The sequence below is a fragment of the Stegostoma tigrinum genome, chromosome 34 (assembly GCF_030684315.1).
Source record: "Stegostoma tigrinum isolate sSteTig4 chromosome 34, sSteTig4.hap1, whole genome shotgun sequence".
NCBI classification, from domain to species: Eukaryota; Metazoa; Chordata; class Chondrichthyes; order Orectolobiformes; family Stegostomatidae; genus Stegostoma; species Stegostoma tigrinum.
Window position 1 is genome coordinate 12,035,527 of NC_081387.1, and position 16,338 is coordinate 12,051,864.

Consider the following 16,338-nt stretch of genomic DNA (forward strand, 5'->3'; position numbering starts at 1 on the left):
TGGAAAAGTGTTGCATTTTGGTTAAAGAGGATATTAAGGAAAGATACTAGGACTCGTATAATGTTGCGTCTGTGTGGGTAGAATTAAGAAATATCAAGAGATTAAAAAAAAACGTGAAAAACCATCAAAATATAATGGAAAATGTGTAATTATGGTGACTTTAATCTACATATAGAATCAAATTAGTCAATACGTTGGAGGAGGAATCGCTAAAGTGTATACAGGATCATTTTTTGGACCAAAGCAAAGGAAATCCCTAGAAAACAGAACGCCTTAGACCGGGTATAATACAATAAGAAAGGAATAATTGGTAATTATTGTTGTGAGAGACCCCTTTGGGATAGTGACCATTATATGATGGACTCTTTCATCCAGATGGAAAGGGAAGTAGTTAATTCTGAGTTTAATGTCCTGAATCTCAATAAGTGAAACTACAATGGTGTGAGGTTGGATTGAGAAATGTTACTGAAAGGAATGACAGTGGATAGGCTATTGCAAACATTCCAAAAGTGAATGGGCAAACAACACAAAAATTTTATTCCTCTCATGAGCGAGAGTGGGAAGAGAACAGTTGCCAAACCATGGCTTATGAAGGGAGTTAGAAATAATATTAGATGCAAACATGAGGCAAACAAATTGGAAAGAAAAATGAACTACAGAATTGAGAACATTTAGAAGTCATCAAAAAAGGCCAAAAGTATTGATTAATCAAGGGAAAATAGAGTATAAGCTTGTGGTGAACTTAAGAGCTGACTATAAACATTTCAAAAGGTATGTGAAGAGAACAAAAATGTAGGCCTTTTACAGTCAGAAACAGGGGAATTTGTAACAGGGAGCAAAGAAATAGCTGTCAAACCAAATTCGTACTTCACTTCTGTCTTCACAAAGGAAGACACAAATAATACACCAGAAGTGATGGAGAACACAGGATTTAGGAAGATTGAGGAAATGAAGCATACCTTATTATTGAATAGTTTTGGAGAAATTGGCAGGATTGAATGCTGATAAATCCCCAAGGCCTGATAATCTATATCCCAGACTTCTTCAGGGAATATCCCTAGATACAGTGGATATCTTAGCGGGCATCTTCCAAGATTCTTTAGACTCTGCGAACAGGTCTTACAAATTGGGGGGTAGCTCATGTAATCCCACTATCTAAAAAGGATGGCAGAGAGAAAAGAGGGAATTATAGACCAGTGATTCTGATGTCTATAGTGGGAGCAATGTTAGTGTCTAATATCAAGCAATTTATAGCGGAGCAATTAGAAAACAGTGGTAGAGTTAACACAGTCACAAGAGGGACATCATGCTTGACAAATCTACTGGGATTCTTCAAAGATGTAACTGGCAGAATTGATTAGGAAGAGCCAGTGAATGTAGTTTATTTGGATTTTCAAAAGGGCTTTTGATGAAAGTCCCACATAAGAGATTAATGTGTAAAATTAAAGCACATGGAATTGAGAATAATGTATTGATTTGGATTGAAAATTGGTTAGCACACAGAGAACAAAGCGTAGGCACACAGGGTTTGTTTCTGAATGGCTGGCAGTGATTAGTAGGGTGTCACAGGAATTGGTACTAGGACCCCAGTTATTCATGATAGATGTTAATGATTTAGATGAGGGAACTAAATATATTATCTCAAAATTTGTAGATGACACAAAGCTATGTGGGAAGGGTGAGCTGTGAGGAGGATGCAGAGGTGTTGCAGTATGATTTGGAACGGGCTTGGTGAGTTGGCAAATGCATGGTGGATGAAGTATAATGTGGTAAATGTGAGATTATTCACTTTGGTAGCAAAATTATGAAGGCAGATTGTTCTTTGAATGTTTGTAAACCGAAAGGGGAGAATGTCCAGTGAGACCTGGATGTCCTTTTGTACCAGTCGCTGAAAGTTAGAAAGTGCAGCAGGTAGTAAAGAAGTCAAACTAAATCATGGCTTTCATTGTGAGAGAGTTCAGGTCCAGGAGCAAGATGTCTTGCTGCAATTATCAGCTCAGGAATCACACAACACCAGGTTATAGCCCAACAGGTTTACTTGAAATCACAAGCTTTCTGAGCGCTGCTCCTTTGCTAGGACTTCACCTGAAGAAGGAGCAGCGTTACAAAAGCTTGTGACTTCAAATAAACCTGTTGGACTACAACCTGGTGTCGTGTGATTCCTGACTTTGTCGACCCCAGTCCCACACCGGCACCTCCACATCATGCAATTTTCGGGGAATTGGTAGGACCACCCCTGGCATATTAAGTGCAGTATTGTTCTCCTTATCTGAGGAAGGATCCTCTTTCTATAGGAGTGCAGCAAAGGTTTTCCGAATTGATTCCTGGGATGGCAGGACTGACGTGTTGAGAACTTGAGTCAGTTAAGGTTGTATTCACTGGAGTTGGGAAGAGTGAAGGGGCAATCTCATAGAAACCTATGAAATGCTAAAAGGATTAGACACGTTATAGGCAGGAAGGATGTCTCGGTGATGGGAGAGTCTAGTCACAGCTTAAGATTAAGGGGTAGACATTTTGGGACAAAGATGAAAAATTACATCACTTAGAGGGACTGTATAATTCACTATTACAAAAAGCATTTGAGGCCAAAATATTATGTGTTTGCAAGATAGAAGTAGAAAAGGCCTTTGGGGTGAAATGATCAAGGAGAATAGGACGACGGGATTGAGCTCAATGATCAGCCATGATTATTTGCATGGTGGAGCAGGCTCTAAAGGTCAAATGCCTTCTCCTGTTCCAATCCTCTAGGTCTCTATGTTTCTGCAGTGGAAGAGTAGTCACTGATAAAGCAAATGAATACAGTTGGACATATGGCACTGTCTTGAGGAAGGGGTTTGAGTACAGGAGTAAAGATATCTTTGTGCAATTAAGTTGGAACTTCTCGTGAACCACCTGGAGTAATATGTTCAGCTTTGGTCCCATTGTCTAAGGGAGGATGCAGTAACCATAGATTGGCATGGATTTAGCAGATTAACTTCTAAGCCTTATAAGGAGAGATTGAAGAAGCTGGGCCTATATACTCTAGAGAGACAACCTTATTGAAGCTCACAAAGTTCTAACAGGGCAAGTCAGGCTGGATATAGGTAGAATGTTTCCCTTGGGGTGGTAAGCCAAGAGCCAGGGACCACAGCTTCAAAATAAGAAGTAGGCCAATTAAGACAGAGATGAGGAGGAATTTCTTCACTCAGTGGGTAGTGAATCTTGCTCAAAGGGTATTGTGGGAGCTTGGGCTGGAAATCAATAGATTTCTGGAGATGGAGATCTCAGACTGTCATTGAAATAGATGATCGGCCATGATCTATGATGCTAGAACAGAGATTGAATGGCTCAGACCTGTTCCTATGTTTCTGTGTCCCTGAATCTGAGGTGATTGATCACCAACAACAACCATCTTCCTTTGTACTAGTTATAACCCAGTGAGTCCTGTTGGCTTCAATTACGAGAGGCTCCATGATGCTACAGTTCACAGACACTCTCACTGGAGTCCAGCCTTTTCGCCCACTGAAAGATCCAGGCAAGACCCAAACTAAACATCAGCGAGCAGGTTATTGACGTGCAATGGTTAACTCATTTAACAAAAAAAAAGAGATACAGCTGCATTCATAATTTCCCCTTACCAAATATGTCTGGGGAAAATGCTTCAAACCATGAAGTGTTTTACAGACTGACACTCTATCCCTGTAACCCTGCATTCCCCCACAGTCAGTCCACTGACACACCTTTGGACTGGGGCAAGAAAGCCACACATACACAGGGAGAACACACAGACTGTACCCAGGCAGTCACCAGAGGCTGGAATCAAACCTGGGTCCCTGGTGCTATGAGGCAGCAGTGCTAACCCACTGAGCCACCATGTCACCCCATAAGTTTGGGATGATTGCATGAGGACCCTGTTTTGGCCTTGAGGGGGGAAACCCTGCATGAAACTCAACAAAAATGACAACCTGCTTAAATGTGGGAAGATTCAGCCCTGTCTTTTCTACCTGTATGTACATCTGCTACTTAGTGGCACTGCATATCTCCAGGATTGACTAAACTCAATAAAAGATGATGGTGAAAATCTTAAATAGTTGTTAAATCAGAATTGACTTCCAATTAATGGAGACAGCACAAAGGTATGATAAGGATTGGCTAATTTTCCTTGGCCAACTACTGGACAGAGACACAATGGTGGCATTCAATGCAATGCTCAGTTCCACCATTAGGCCACATCAGTTTCCTAAATGGTTCTGCTCAACCCCTGCTATTGCAGCTCCTTCTTTGTTATCTCTACTTTCCAATCTGCGTTGATGAACAGGACTGATCGTTAACTGTCAACATTTGTATATGAGGGCCAAAATTAAATTTAAATATTCTTTCCCAAATGAAGAGTTTTCTCTTGTTGCAACCATGTGGACCCCAAAAACTACTATTGTGGCGTCCCTTTATTAGAGTGCACAGCATGAAAAGTGTCCGTATCAATCAGGAGTAAGAGTGTTTGTAATGGTGGTAATTGGAAATATGTTTCTTTCCAGCTGAAAGATCTCACTGACAGGTACATCGATTCATATGAGTTCAAAGATGGGAGGATGCTCCTCTATCTGGACACGGTAATGTCACAGTTTGCCAATAATGTTATGTATGCTCATTCTCTCTTTGCTGACTATAACTGGATAATAAGGAAGTATGAGCCAAATCTATCAGAATTGAATGTTTGGGCCAAAGTACCATAGCTTAGTGACCTCTTGGCCTGTTCACCTCAAACCAAATGGAGCTTTCATCTACAACTGAATTTCAAATGAAAGATGTCAGCACATTACTAGGGAGGCTTTATGAATCATGAGTTTATACACCAGCAATGCTATGATGGCCACTGTGAATAATGTTGATGGAATTGTACTCTATTGTTCCATCAAAAATAATATCTGAGCTTTTAGTCTCTTGCAGGAACAATAGAGAGGAAGGTATTATTTTGTGTAGTGGGGGAGCCTAGTGCAAAGTGACATTTTATTTCTCAAGTTTGAGCTAAACCTTTCAGGAATCTAATCTGAAAGTAACTTATCACACATAGTGTGGTAGATGGCTGAATGTTTCCCACTGAAGAAAGCAGAACTGTAGATATTTGGACCTTTAAAGACATCGGTGGATTTCTTTTCATTGGGGAAGGATATCAGAGAACCTGTTCCTAAAAGGTAGCGGAATGGGATTATCAATGATCTGGGATCAGACTAAATGGAGTTGAAGGTTCAATTAGCAAGTCATCTCCTCATGTGTCTAAATCCTAGAATTACTATTTAAATTCATGGGAGAGTGCATTTTATGTGTCTCTTTGTGAACTTGCTTTGTCAATTGTTTCCTGTCTAGGTTACAGAACAGAAAGAATGTTTTGTATTCGGTGCTAAGCAAATAATTCCCATTGGATTAATCCAACCAGCAAGCGCAACACTTTATGATTATTACAACCCAAGTGAGTACAGACTCTGCCTCAATATATTGTTTCATTTGAATATTAATAGCAAGGTCTTCTCTTGAGTTGATGCTTCATGACATGGAACATTCACTTCCCAACTGTGGACTCTATAATAAGGCTTTGAGTGATGTGGACTGTTCTGGGCGTGTCCAAACTTCCTCCAAACATATCAAGGAGATTTAGTGGTGGAACTATGTGAGGAGACCCACAAGGCTTTTCTCAATATCATGAGCATCTTGCTGCGTCTTTTACATTTTGTCAAGTGACAAAACATGTCTCATATTATCCAGCAGCAAGTTGCTGTGGAAGGGGTATTAAAGCTTGTTAAAAGCCACAACTCGCCTCCTTAATATTCAGTTTCATATCTAAAGATTGCACTGGTGCCAGGAGTGCCAGTCAAGCCTGGAATATCCTAGCAGTGGCAAGTTCTTCTGGCAGCAGTGCATGGGAAAATGTGGCTGGAATTGGACATGAGGAGCATGGATGTAGCTTGATTAGGTGAGTTTGGTAAGAGGCAGTGAGAAATCTCACTACACTGCATGGCAAAAATAAAAAAACCTTATAAAATTTTAAGTGCATTTAGCCAAAAATCATGTAAGGTGCAGCCTGAGGTGCTGACACTGAGACTCATACTGGTCATACTGTTATGAATCAGCCCAGACTCCCTCAAAGCATAATGAAAAGGTAGCCTAGACCCTAACAGTTTCGTATTTGAAAAGTAAATGTGAGGTGCTATGTTCCAGATGCAATTCGATTGGTCAAACTGCTGGACGTTAAGCAAACCATGTTTTATTCAAACACAACAGTTAACATACCACAAGAAAAAGGAACTTGGAACAACTTAACTATTGGAAAAACGTATCCAAACAATAGATTATTTTACCACCAAACAGTAACCATGCTAATATAGTAACATCCCATAAATACACCCTTGGCAAAGGGCACATTCAGAAAACAGCTTGTCTCACATGCAGTTCTCCAATCCAGGAGGAAAGAGTATTAACAAAGCAATCCTGAGTGAGAGAATGTAGCAACTGGGAGAGATGCAGTGCCTTCCAAACCTGCTGAGATCCCAGCAACAACTGCCGAAAGCTACACCTAAAAATCGTGGAGCTGTGGGAACTTGACTACACACACTCAGGCTGCTTCTGTCTCCCAAACTCTGTCTAAAAGAAACCGGGACAAAACATACCCCTTAAAGCCATAGCATCATCACAATACAACACCAGACTAGAGTGAATCATTCCCTTTTACTCACTGTGCACTGGACGCATGCAGGAGTGGACACTGATATTTTGTGATTGATACTGGGGATAGAGATTGCCAGACAGGAGAAAACCATTCCATTTTATGTACTGGGCTCTGTAACACCAACAGTGAAGCACACTAGTTGTACATTACGGTTACAACTAGTTTGCCATTTTGTCATGTTGTGCCCTTATAGTTTTCAAAAGTGAACCTGAGATATGCCCAGGCTGTTGACTACCAGGTTGCAGTAAATCATTGCTGAACATTTGTGGAGTATTGTATTTGAGCTGGAGCTGTCACTAAGGGGCACACTGCACGCTGACTGGCATCAATCGTACCCTATTATCTGGTATATTCTGTACGTACATAAAAGTTGGAAGGGGCACATTTGAACCATACAGGAAGGAACATAAGAAATAAAGAACAGGAGCAGACCATCTGGCCCCTTGAGCCTCCCCACCATTCAATTATCATGGCAGATCTTTTCATGGACTCAACTCCACTTCCCCGCCTGCTCACCAGAACCCTTAATTCCTTTGCTGTTCAAAAATCTGTCTTTGCCTTAAAAACATTCAATGAGGTAGCCTCAGCTGCTTCACTTGAGCAGGGAATTCCAAAGGTTCACAATCCTTTGGGTGAAGAAGTTCCTCCTCAGCTCAGTCCTAAATCTGCTTGCCCTTATTTTGAGGCTATGACCCCTCATTCCTGTTTCACTCACCAGTGGAAACAACCTCCCTGCTTCTATCTTATCTATTTGGCACAACATTGTGGGCTGAAGGGCCTGTTCTGTGCAGTACTGTTCTATGTTCTATGTTCTATGTTCTATTCCCTTCTTTATTTCATATGCTTCTATAATATCCACCACCACCACAACACCCCCCCCCCAACCCATTCTTCCAAATTCCAGTGGGTACAGTCCCAGTCTACTCAATCTCTCCTTGTAAGCCAACCCCCTCAACTCTGGAATCAACCAAGTGAATCTCCTCTGCACCCCCTCCAGTGCCAGTACGATACCGCAGAGAGTAAATTGACTCTAATGCAATTGTCTCTGATTCACTTTCTGCGTATTGGCTAAATGATTGCAATAAACAAACATGTACAATTAGCAGACACTAGCATTTAGAATGTCAGACCATTGCAACTAACAGTAAAACAAGTATTGCAGGTGAGTTAATTCTTGTTATTTGTTGATTGGGTTGCAGGTATTAAATGCGCCATATTTTATAATGCTCCAGAACAAAGCACCATCGTATCAAAGCTCTGCCAGAATGAAGTTTGTGAATGTGCTGAAGGTAAGTTTCTATTCCTCCGTGAGAAATTCCAAAGATTGGTGACTCTGAGGTTAGCTTGGCTGCCTCACGACGCCAGGGACCCGGGTTCGATTCCACCCTCGGGCGACTGTCTGTGTGGAGTTTGCACATTCTCCCTGTGTCTGCGTGGGTTTCCTCTGGGTGCTCTGATTTCGCCCCACAGTCCAAAGATGTGCGGCATAGGTGAATCGGCCGTACCTGTAGTGTCCGGGGAATGTTTGGGTTAGAGATGGGACATACAGGGGTAGGGGAGTGGGTCGGGGTGGGATGGTCTTCGGAGGGGCAGTCTGGCTGTGTTGGGCTGAATCCCGCACTGCAGGAGGTCAATGATGACTAGCAACTGTGTTTAACCTTCTGAGATCTGGCAGTGCCTACATTATTGAATGATGTTTCTCTGAGAGAGACTGGTGAAGTGCAATTATTTTCCATCAGAGCAGGGAAGGTGATGAGTGCATTAATCGAGTTACTCAAACTCGTACATGGCAGTCACTGTGTAATGGAGGAGAAACCTGGTTACCAGACACAATTCCTAGAGGTTTACATCAAATATAGACAGAGTAGTTAAAAGGCATTTAACACACTTCATTGTTCAGTCTTTTGAGTAGAGGGGTTGAGATGTGCTGTCTACAGGATATTGGTGTGGCCTGTTCTGGAGTACTGTGTCTGGTTCTAGTCAATCTGTTGTGGAAGGATATTATTAATCTGGAGAGGGTTCAGAGAAGGTTTACCGGGACGTTGCTGGGTTTGGAAGGTTTGACAAATAAAGAAAGGTTGGATAGGCTGGGACTTTTTTCACTGGAGCATAGGAGGTTGATAGGAGACCTTGTAGAAGTTTAAAAAGTCATGATAGATAGATATGGTAAATGGTAGGTCTCTTTTCCCTAGGATGGGAGATTTCAAGACGAGGGGATCCATTTTTAAAGTGAGAAGAGAGAGAGATTTAAAAAGACATGAGGGGCCAGCTTTTTATACAGAGGGTGGTTCACGTGTGGAATGAACTTCCTGAGGAAGTGGTGGATGTGGGCGCAGTTATAATATTTGAAAGTGATTTGGATAAAGACATGCATTAGAAAGGTGTGGAGGGATATGGATCAGAAGCGGGCAGCTGGGGCTAGTTTAGTTTGGGATTATGGTCAGCACGGCCTGGTGAGACTGATGGGTGTATTTCCATGCTGCAGGAATCTATGACTCTACAATTGACAAACCAAAATCACAGCAATTCTCTGCTGGCTGGATTGTGTCAGCTGAAAGGATAGTGGCAGGAAATTTGAGTATAACTTTCAAAATAAAATTGAACATGGGGCAGTGGTAGCCTTTAACTGGATTATTTGAATGGGTTTATCTGACCCATCAGTCACCACACACTGGTATCCAGAGGTGGAATCTGGATTACTCTTAAAATAAGTACTACTTTTCGCCTGGGCCCATAACTTTAATTTTTTAATTTGGTCAAAGGATGTGGGCAATATTGTCTGGGCAGCATTTATTGCCCATCCCCAATTGCCCTGTAGGAGGTGGTGGTGAGCTGCCTTCTTGAACCGCTGCTGTCCTTGGGGAGTAAGAGCAACCACAATGCTGTCAGGAAGGGAGTTCCTACCCTGTCTATATTTGATGATCCCATGACGCTGAAAGGAATAGCAAGATATTTTCCAACGATGGTGTGTGGTTTGGAGGGGAACTTGCAGGTGTTGGTATATCCATGCTGTCCTTATCTTCAATGTGGTAGGTTTGGAAGGTGCCGTTGGAGGACCCTTGTTGAATTAATGCAATGCATCTTGTAGACAGCACACACATTGTGCATCATTCATGAAGGAGCTGAATGTTACATGAGTGTTGCTTTGTCCTGGACGGCGTCAAGCTCCCTGAGTGTTGCTGGGGCTGCACTCATCCAGGCAAGTGGGGAGTATTCCATCACACTCCTGAGTTGTGCCTTAAAGATGATGGATAGACTTTGGATATCAGGAAGTGAGCTACTCACTGTAGGATTGCTAAGCTTTGACCGAGCCACATTATGGTTGGACCAGTTTGGTTTCTGATCAACTGCAACACCTGGACACTTTAAGCATACTCACCGTTATTTCACACAACATTAAGTTATTGCCACACTCTATTCATTTGCCAAATAATCTGTCCCATTTCACAATCTGTCGGAGGCTGTAAACACGGATCTCTTTAACTCTCTCTGTCTCCCCATCTCTCTCAGGTAGCTGCCCTCGCCTGAAGAGAACATTTTCCTCGGATGTGGTCGATGACAGACGGATTGATTTTGCCTGCTACAGCCCAATTGTAGAATACGGTAAATGCTTCAGATTTGTCAGTGTGGAAGTGTTGAGATGGGATGCTCCTGCACCATAATTCCTAGCGCTCTGCTATAAAGCACTTGATTTGCTAACACAGTTGGAAGGAGACACATAAGTTATGGATTCAGAAGGCAGAATGTTACAGGGTTCTGAATGAAATGGGCTATGGTGATAAATCAGGGACATTACTCCATATCAGGAGAAATTTTCCAACTAAGTCCTGTGCAGCGAGGCATCTCAGCAATAGTGAGGTGCCTATAAACAAGGATTATTGCTTGCTGCCGAAATTTTTAACTGCCTATCTCACTTCATCAACATGCTTGCTCTCCTACTGTCTGATGTGAGGGAACTACTCATTGACATGAAAGTCAGAGCATCAGTTCACACCTTGCTCCTCCAAAACTTTTGTCAGGTCACCCAAGGCCAACATGTCAAGACATTCTCCAAGGGCCACTGGGAACCCTTCTGCACTGTAAAGCTGTCCCTTAGACCGCTGCAACTATGGTCATTCACAATGCTGCTCCAAGGACTCTTTGCTTTCAGGCATAGCACCTGGCAGACAGATTGGACCAGGCCACATCTCAGGGCTCTCTTAGTGTCTCACTTTGAGCCTGCCCGGATGCTCATGGCACCCCCTGACCTCACCTCACCTTTTTACATTTTGCCCCCTCAACCAGAGAGATGCCAGGCTTGCATGACTCCTGTCTCGCTCTGTAGTTATACCAGCCTCCACCACTTGCACTGGCAGCTCATTCCATACACACACTACCATCTGTGTGAAAAAGTTGCCCTTCAGTTCCCTTTTAAATCTTTTCTTCCTCTCACCTTAAACCTATGCCCTCTAGATCTGGAACTCCCTGCCTAATAGTGGGGTTACATTAGCTACCCTCTGATCTGTAGGAGCTGTTCCAGAATCTTGGAAGATGACCGTAAAGGACTATTTCTTGTATCACTTCCTTAATTGCTCTGGGATGCAGATTATCAGACTTTGAGGATTGATCAGCCTCCAATCCCATCAATTTCCCCAAAGCCATTTCTCTCCTAATGCAAATTTGCTTCTGTTTCTCCATCTTATAAACTGTGTTTCCCCATCATTTCTGGTATGTTATTTGTGTCCATCTTTGTGAAGACAGAAGCGAAGTAAGCATTTAGTTTGTCAGCCATTTTTCTGCCCCCATTATCAATGCCCCTGTTTCTGACTGTAAGGGATCTACATTAGTTTTCATCAAAAGTTTTGCTTTTTACACACCCTAAAGAAGCTTTTACAGTCAGTTCTTACATTTCCCACAAGTGAACTCTAGCGTTCTATTTCCTCCTTCTTAATCAATCCCTGGCTGACCTCTAAACTGTTCCCACTTCTCAGGGTTTTTTTTTTGCCAATGTGTATGCCTCATTTTTGCATCTGATGCTATCTCTAACTTCCCTCTGAAGGCTTGGAGCGAGAATATGGAGTGGATGTGAGGTGGCAGAGAGGAGACAGTGGCGCTAAACACGGTCAGAATGGACAAAGCCATTGATCTGGTTCACACTCGGCTAGGTGTTCCTCCAAAAGGCTGAGACTCCACCAGATTCCGACCAAGTTGGCAGGGTCTGGCACTGTGGCCTCCTCCGGCAGCCCTGGGGATGAGGAGGTTTCTCCTCTACACCACCTCTGGGTGCCTGCCTGCAAAGTGGATGCCAAATCCCACCTGCCAGCCACATCCAGGTCAGGTCACGGACCATGCTTGGCGTCCCCGGGCAGACAGTGTGCTTCTAGGTGCATGACAGCCTTTTAAACCTGGGCGCCAGGGATCTTAGTCCTATCCGAGATACCTGGGCTGTAGTGAGATCTCTCAGCCAGGGCGAGTGATCGATATGGGCTAAAAGCTGGCAATAGGGGAGAGATAGGTAACTGGTTCGGCCATGTCTACAGCGAGAAATCTCCTTCTTTAAAAACTCACCAAAACTGACACTTGGCCAGAAGAAAAGTAAGATTCACCCCACTGTCTCTGGTTGGGTGCATTTGATCAGCTGATCGGTGTGACGACTGAATGAGGGCCGAGGTTATCTATCTATCACAATCAGACTCCCCTCACTGAAAGCGAGGAATGTGTAACCAGTGTAATCGAAGCTCATCAAAATAAACTAACCTCCCAATTTATCTTGGCGGGGTACCAGGTTTTGAGGCAGGGAGTGGAGGGAGGTGTTAAATAATCTATAATCGCTTGTTAAATGGACAGATAAAAAAGAAACAGTTGACATTGTATATATAAAGGTTCATTGTACATGTATATGGATAGTCTATATATGTAAATTGAAATGTGACTGGCTTTCCCAGAATAAAATCAGAAGGATATTTCTTCCTTTATTAGAGGAGACAATAACCAAAGGGCACAGATTTATATTAATGGAATTTTGAACACAGAACTGTACAGCGCAGTGACGGGCCCTTCAACTCATGGTGTTGTACAGGACATGATGCCAACTTAAACCAATCCCTTCTCCCCGCCCTTGGTCCATGTCCCTCCATTCCTTGCATATTCATGTGCTTATCTAAAAGCCCCTTAAATGACCTCATTGTATCTAATTTGCAATCGGATGAGAGGAGATTGGGGACTATCTCATTTTCACCTGGAAGTTACTACCTGCCACAAAAAAAGAGGCAGATAGCCAAGTAAAGTAGATATCCAAAAGTCGGATACAAGATGGAGAATGGGATTAAGTAGATTGGGCTGGCTGGGTCATCTTGTCTCCAGCCAGATGGGCCAAATGGACTCCTTCAGGGCTGTAGCATTCCTTAATAAAAACCAAAAGAACTGCAGATGCTGTAAATCAGAAACAAAAATAAAGTTGCTGGAAAAGCTCAGCAGGTCTGGCAGCATCTGTGGAGGAGGAAACAGAGTTAAACATTTTGGGTCCAGTGACCCTTCCTTAGCACTGTTCCTTGTAGCGTTCCTTTTCTGATTTTAATGACTTAAACCTCTATTTAAAAGAAATTGAACCTTTGAACTAAGCCTTCTGATGATGGATCTCTTTCAGCCTATATAGTCCAGGTGACCGATATAAACACAAAAGGAAGTTTCATAGTCTACACAGTCTCCATTACGAGGCCCGTCAAACGTTGTAAGTAAACTTAATACAGCCTCTCCATTTCCTCTCCATGGATTTTGCAGTTTGGGCCCCATTATCAGCCCGAACTACTTGATGAATTGCTCTGAGCAATTGGAATAATTGCATGATAAGTGTAGAGCATTGAATCGAAACCCAAAGCTTTGTGTGGTTATTCTGTGTCAGGCTCGCCCGCTGTCTGGCTGTAAAACTTCATCCTGATGAGTGGCAAAAGGCTGTAATGTTGGGTGTATGTAGACAAGCCACTCAGAGGCTGGAAGACCAGTCACTATAAAAATAGCGCTTTTCCCCAGGGAAGCCATTCCAAGGCGATCCAGCTGCAGATATTTTTGAGTCATCCCACCGCATTAAGCTGCAGGGGCAGGGAGTAATTCCCTGCACCCTGAGAGCTGGTATCAGGTCAAGGCAATTCTCCACCGCCAACTGTGCCCAAAGCAGAGATGGCCATCATTGGTACTGCAGTCTGATTGCCAGTAGCAACTAACCATGGATTCCTGAGGAGAAGTAATTGCAGGTGGGATAAGGAGATCAGGGAAGAGGGACACAGGGAGAGTGGAGACGAGGCCAAAGGCAAGGTTGAAGGGTTGGCTGTCCTTGCTTTGCAAGGCAAGTGGAGGTGGCAGCCTAGTGGCATTATCGTTGGATTGCTAGTCCAGATACCTGGGGGTATCCTGGGGACCCAGGTTCAAACCCCATCATGGCAGATGGTGGAATTTGAATTCAATAAAGGAAAAATAAAATCTGGAATTAAGAATCTAGGGATGACCGTGACTCCATTGTCAGAGGGAAAAGGGAGAAAGAACACCCATCTGGTTCAGTCATGTCCTTTAGGGAACTGAGCTGCCATTCTCACCTGGTCTGGCCCACACATTACTCCAGGCCTGCAGCAAAGTGGTTGAGCAAATAGACACTGGCCTAGCCAGCAGCACCCTCATTCTGAAGATGAATTTTAGTGCCTCAGTTGGTCTGACATCAAGTCCAGTCCCTCAGCCAGCTCCTAAAAGAAAGTAGCATTGTGAGCCTGGGAAGCAGAAGCCACAACAACAGCGCAAAGTTCCGCATTTTTTTGCCCGTCTACAGTTTTGTTTTCTTCTTTTAAGAAGAGTTTTGTTATTTCGCGCTGTTAAGCATAAATTCGCTCCAGTACAAGTTTGCAAGGGTTCATCGTTTCAGCATGTTGCTGAGACCGTGAAGGCTATATTTTTGCTTCCCAATGAAGATAGAAATTACAGCGCCTTGCCTTCCCTTCTTTAAAACAGCAAAAGATGAGGACATCATGATGAATGACATCCGGCATGTACTGAAACGGAAAGCATGTTCAATTAACCTGGAGGTTGGGGAGTCATACCTCCTGATGGGGAAGGATGGCAAGACCCAGGATTTGAACAGAAAGTAAGTACCACTAAGTCATGATCAATGGTAAAGGTGGCAGCTTTACGGGATAGCAGCTTTCCCTCTCCCTTTCCTCACGGCTGCAAGTGCCTGAGAATGTTCTCACAATGTGGAATGTCCACTGTGGCTCAGTACGCAACAATCTCGCATCAGAATCAGGACCCACTTCTGAGTGCAGCAAACAGTGAGGATTGCAACTGGCACGGTGGGTGTTATCACAAGGGCATAGGCTACAGGAGCAAAGGAATTTAAATTGCGCTTTGTTTTGATTCCAAAAGTATACTTCATTCATAAAAAAACAGTATATATACATAGTCACACAGTTCGGTTCCGTACAGTAGCATATCAAGGAAACAAACAGACATTGGAGTTTGACCCTATCCAAACAAGCCAAAGGCATCACTTACATATATCAGACTATATTTGTATGCATTTGAGGCACAAGAGGGTCTGATAACTAAGTGGACCCCCACTTACCTTCAGCAGGAAGACCTCAGACAGTGGTATGTACCCACTGGCCCTTGGCGGGAGCTGCCCCAAGCTTTAGTACATCCCTCAGCGCATAGTCCTGGACGTTGGAATGTGCCAGTCCTAACACTTGGTGAGGGTTAACTCCTTGTTCTGGAAGGCCAGCAAGGTTCGGGCAGACCAGAGAGTGTCTTTGACTGAGTTGATGGTCCTCCAGGCGCAGTTGATGTTTGTCTCGGTTTGCGTCCTGGGCAACAGGCCATAGACCACAGAGACTCGCATCATGGAGCTGCTTGGGATGAACCTTGACAATAACCACTGCATCTCTCTCCAGACTTCCTTTGCAAAGGCACTTTCCAGCAGGAGATGTGTGAGTCTCAATCCCCACCCTCCACAGCTGCTTCATGGCAGTGTGCTGTGGAGCAGACCAACCGAGGAGGAACTAAAATTGTTCATGGTTTTGATGACATCTGGAATACTACATCCAGCTTTCATCCCCACATTTATGAAAGACATTTTTAACCAAACCCCTTTTCACATGTTAGAGTCATACAGCATGGAAACAGACAAAAGGATAAAGAACAATACAACACAGGAACAGGCCCTTCGGCCCTCCATGCCTGCACTAACACATTTTCCCCTTCCATACTGTTTTCACTTACAGCATCCATATCCCACTATTCCCGTCCTGTTCATGTATTTGTCCAGGTGCTTTTTGAAAGCTGCAATTGCGTCTGCTTCCACCACCTCCTCTAGCAACACTTTCCAGGCACACACCACCCTTTGTGTGAAAAACCTGCCACATGCATCTCTTTTAAACTTTCTCCCCTATACCTTGAACCTGTGTCCCCTAGTAATTGACCCGTCCACCCTTGGAAAAGGCCTCATACTTTTCACTCTATCCATGCCATTCACAACCTTCCAAACATCTATCAGGTCAGCCCCCAACCTCCTGCATTCCAGTGAAAGCAAACCCAGTCTCTCCAAACCATTCTTCAAAGCTAAAATCCCCCCCCAGACCAACCTATTCTGTGCCCTTTTCAAAGCATCCGCATCCTTCTGG

General features: G+C 43.5%; 1 protein-coding gene across 2 annotated transcripts in view; it reads left to right on the forward strand.

Moving 5' to 3' along the window:
- LOC125467691 (complement C4-like) overlaps window positions 1-16,338 on the forward strand; it is a 101,427-nt gene that overhangs the window by 82,567 nt on the left and 2,522 nt on the right. The window contains exons 35-40 of one of the 2 annotated variants that reach the window (XM_048563854.2): window positions 4,515-4,589; window positions 5,344-5,446; window positions 7,900-7,989; window positions 10,211-10,303; window positions 13,326-13,409; window positions 14,675-14,807. In XM_048563854.2, coding sequence (XP_048419811.2) covers window positions 4,515-4,589; window positions 5,344-5,446; window positions 7,900-7,989; window positions 10,211-10,303; window positions 13,326-13,409; window positions 14,675-14,807 — 578 coding nt within the window. The remainder of the gene's footprint in view (window positions 1-4,514; window positions 4,590-5,343; window positions 5,447-7,899; window positions 7,990-10,210; window positions 10,304-13,325; window positions 13,410-14,674; window positions 14,808-16,338) is intronic. The other variant, XM_059639638.1, reaches the window with a different exon arrangement.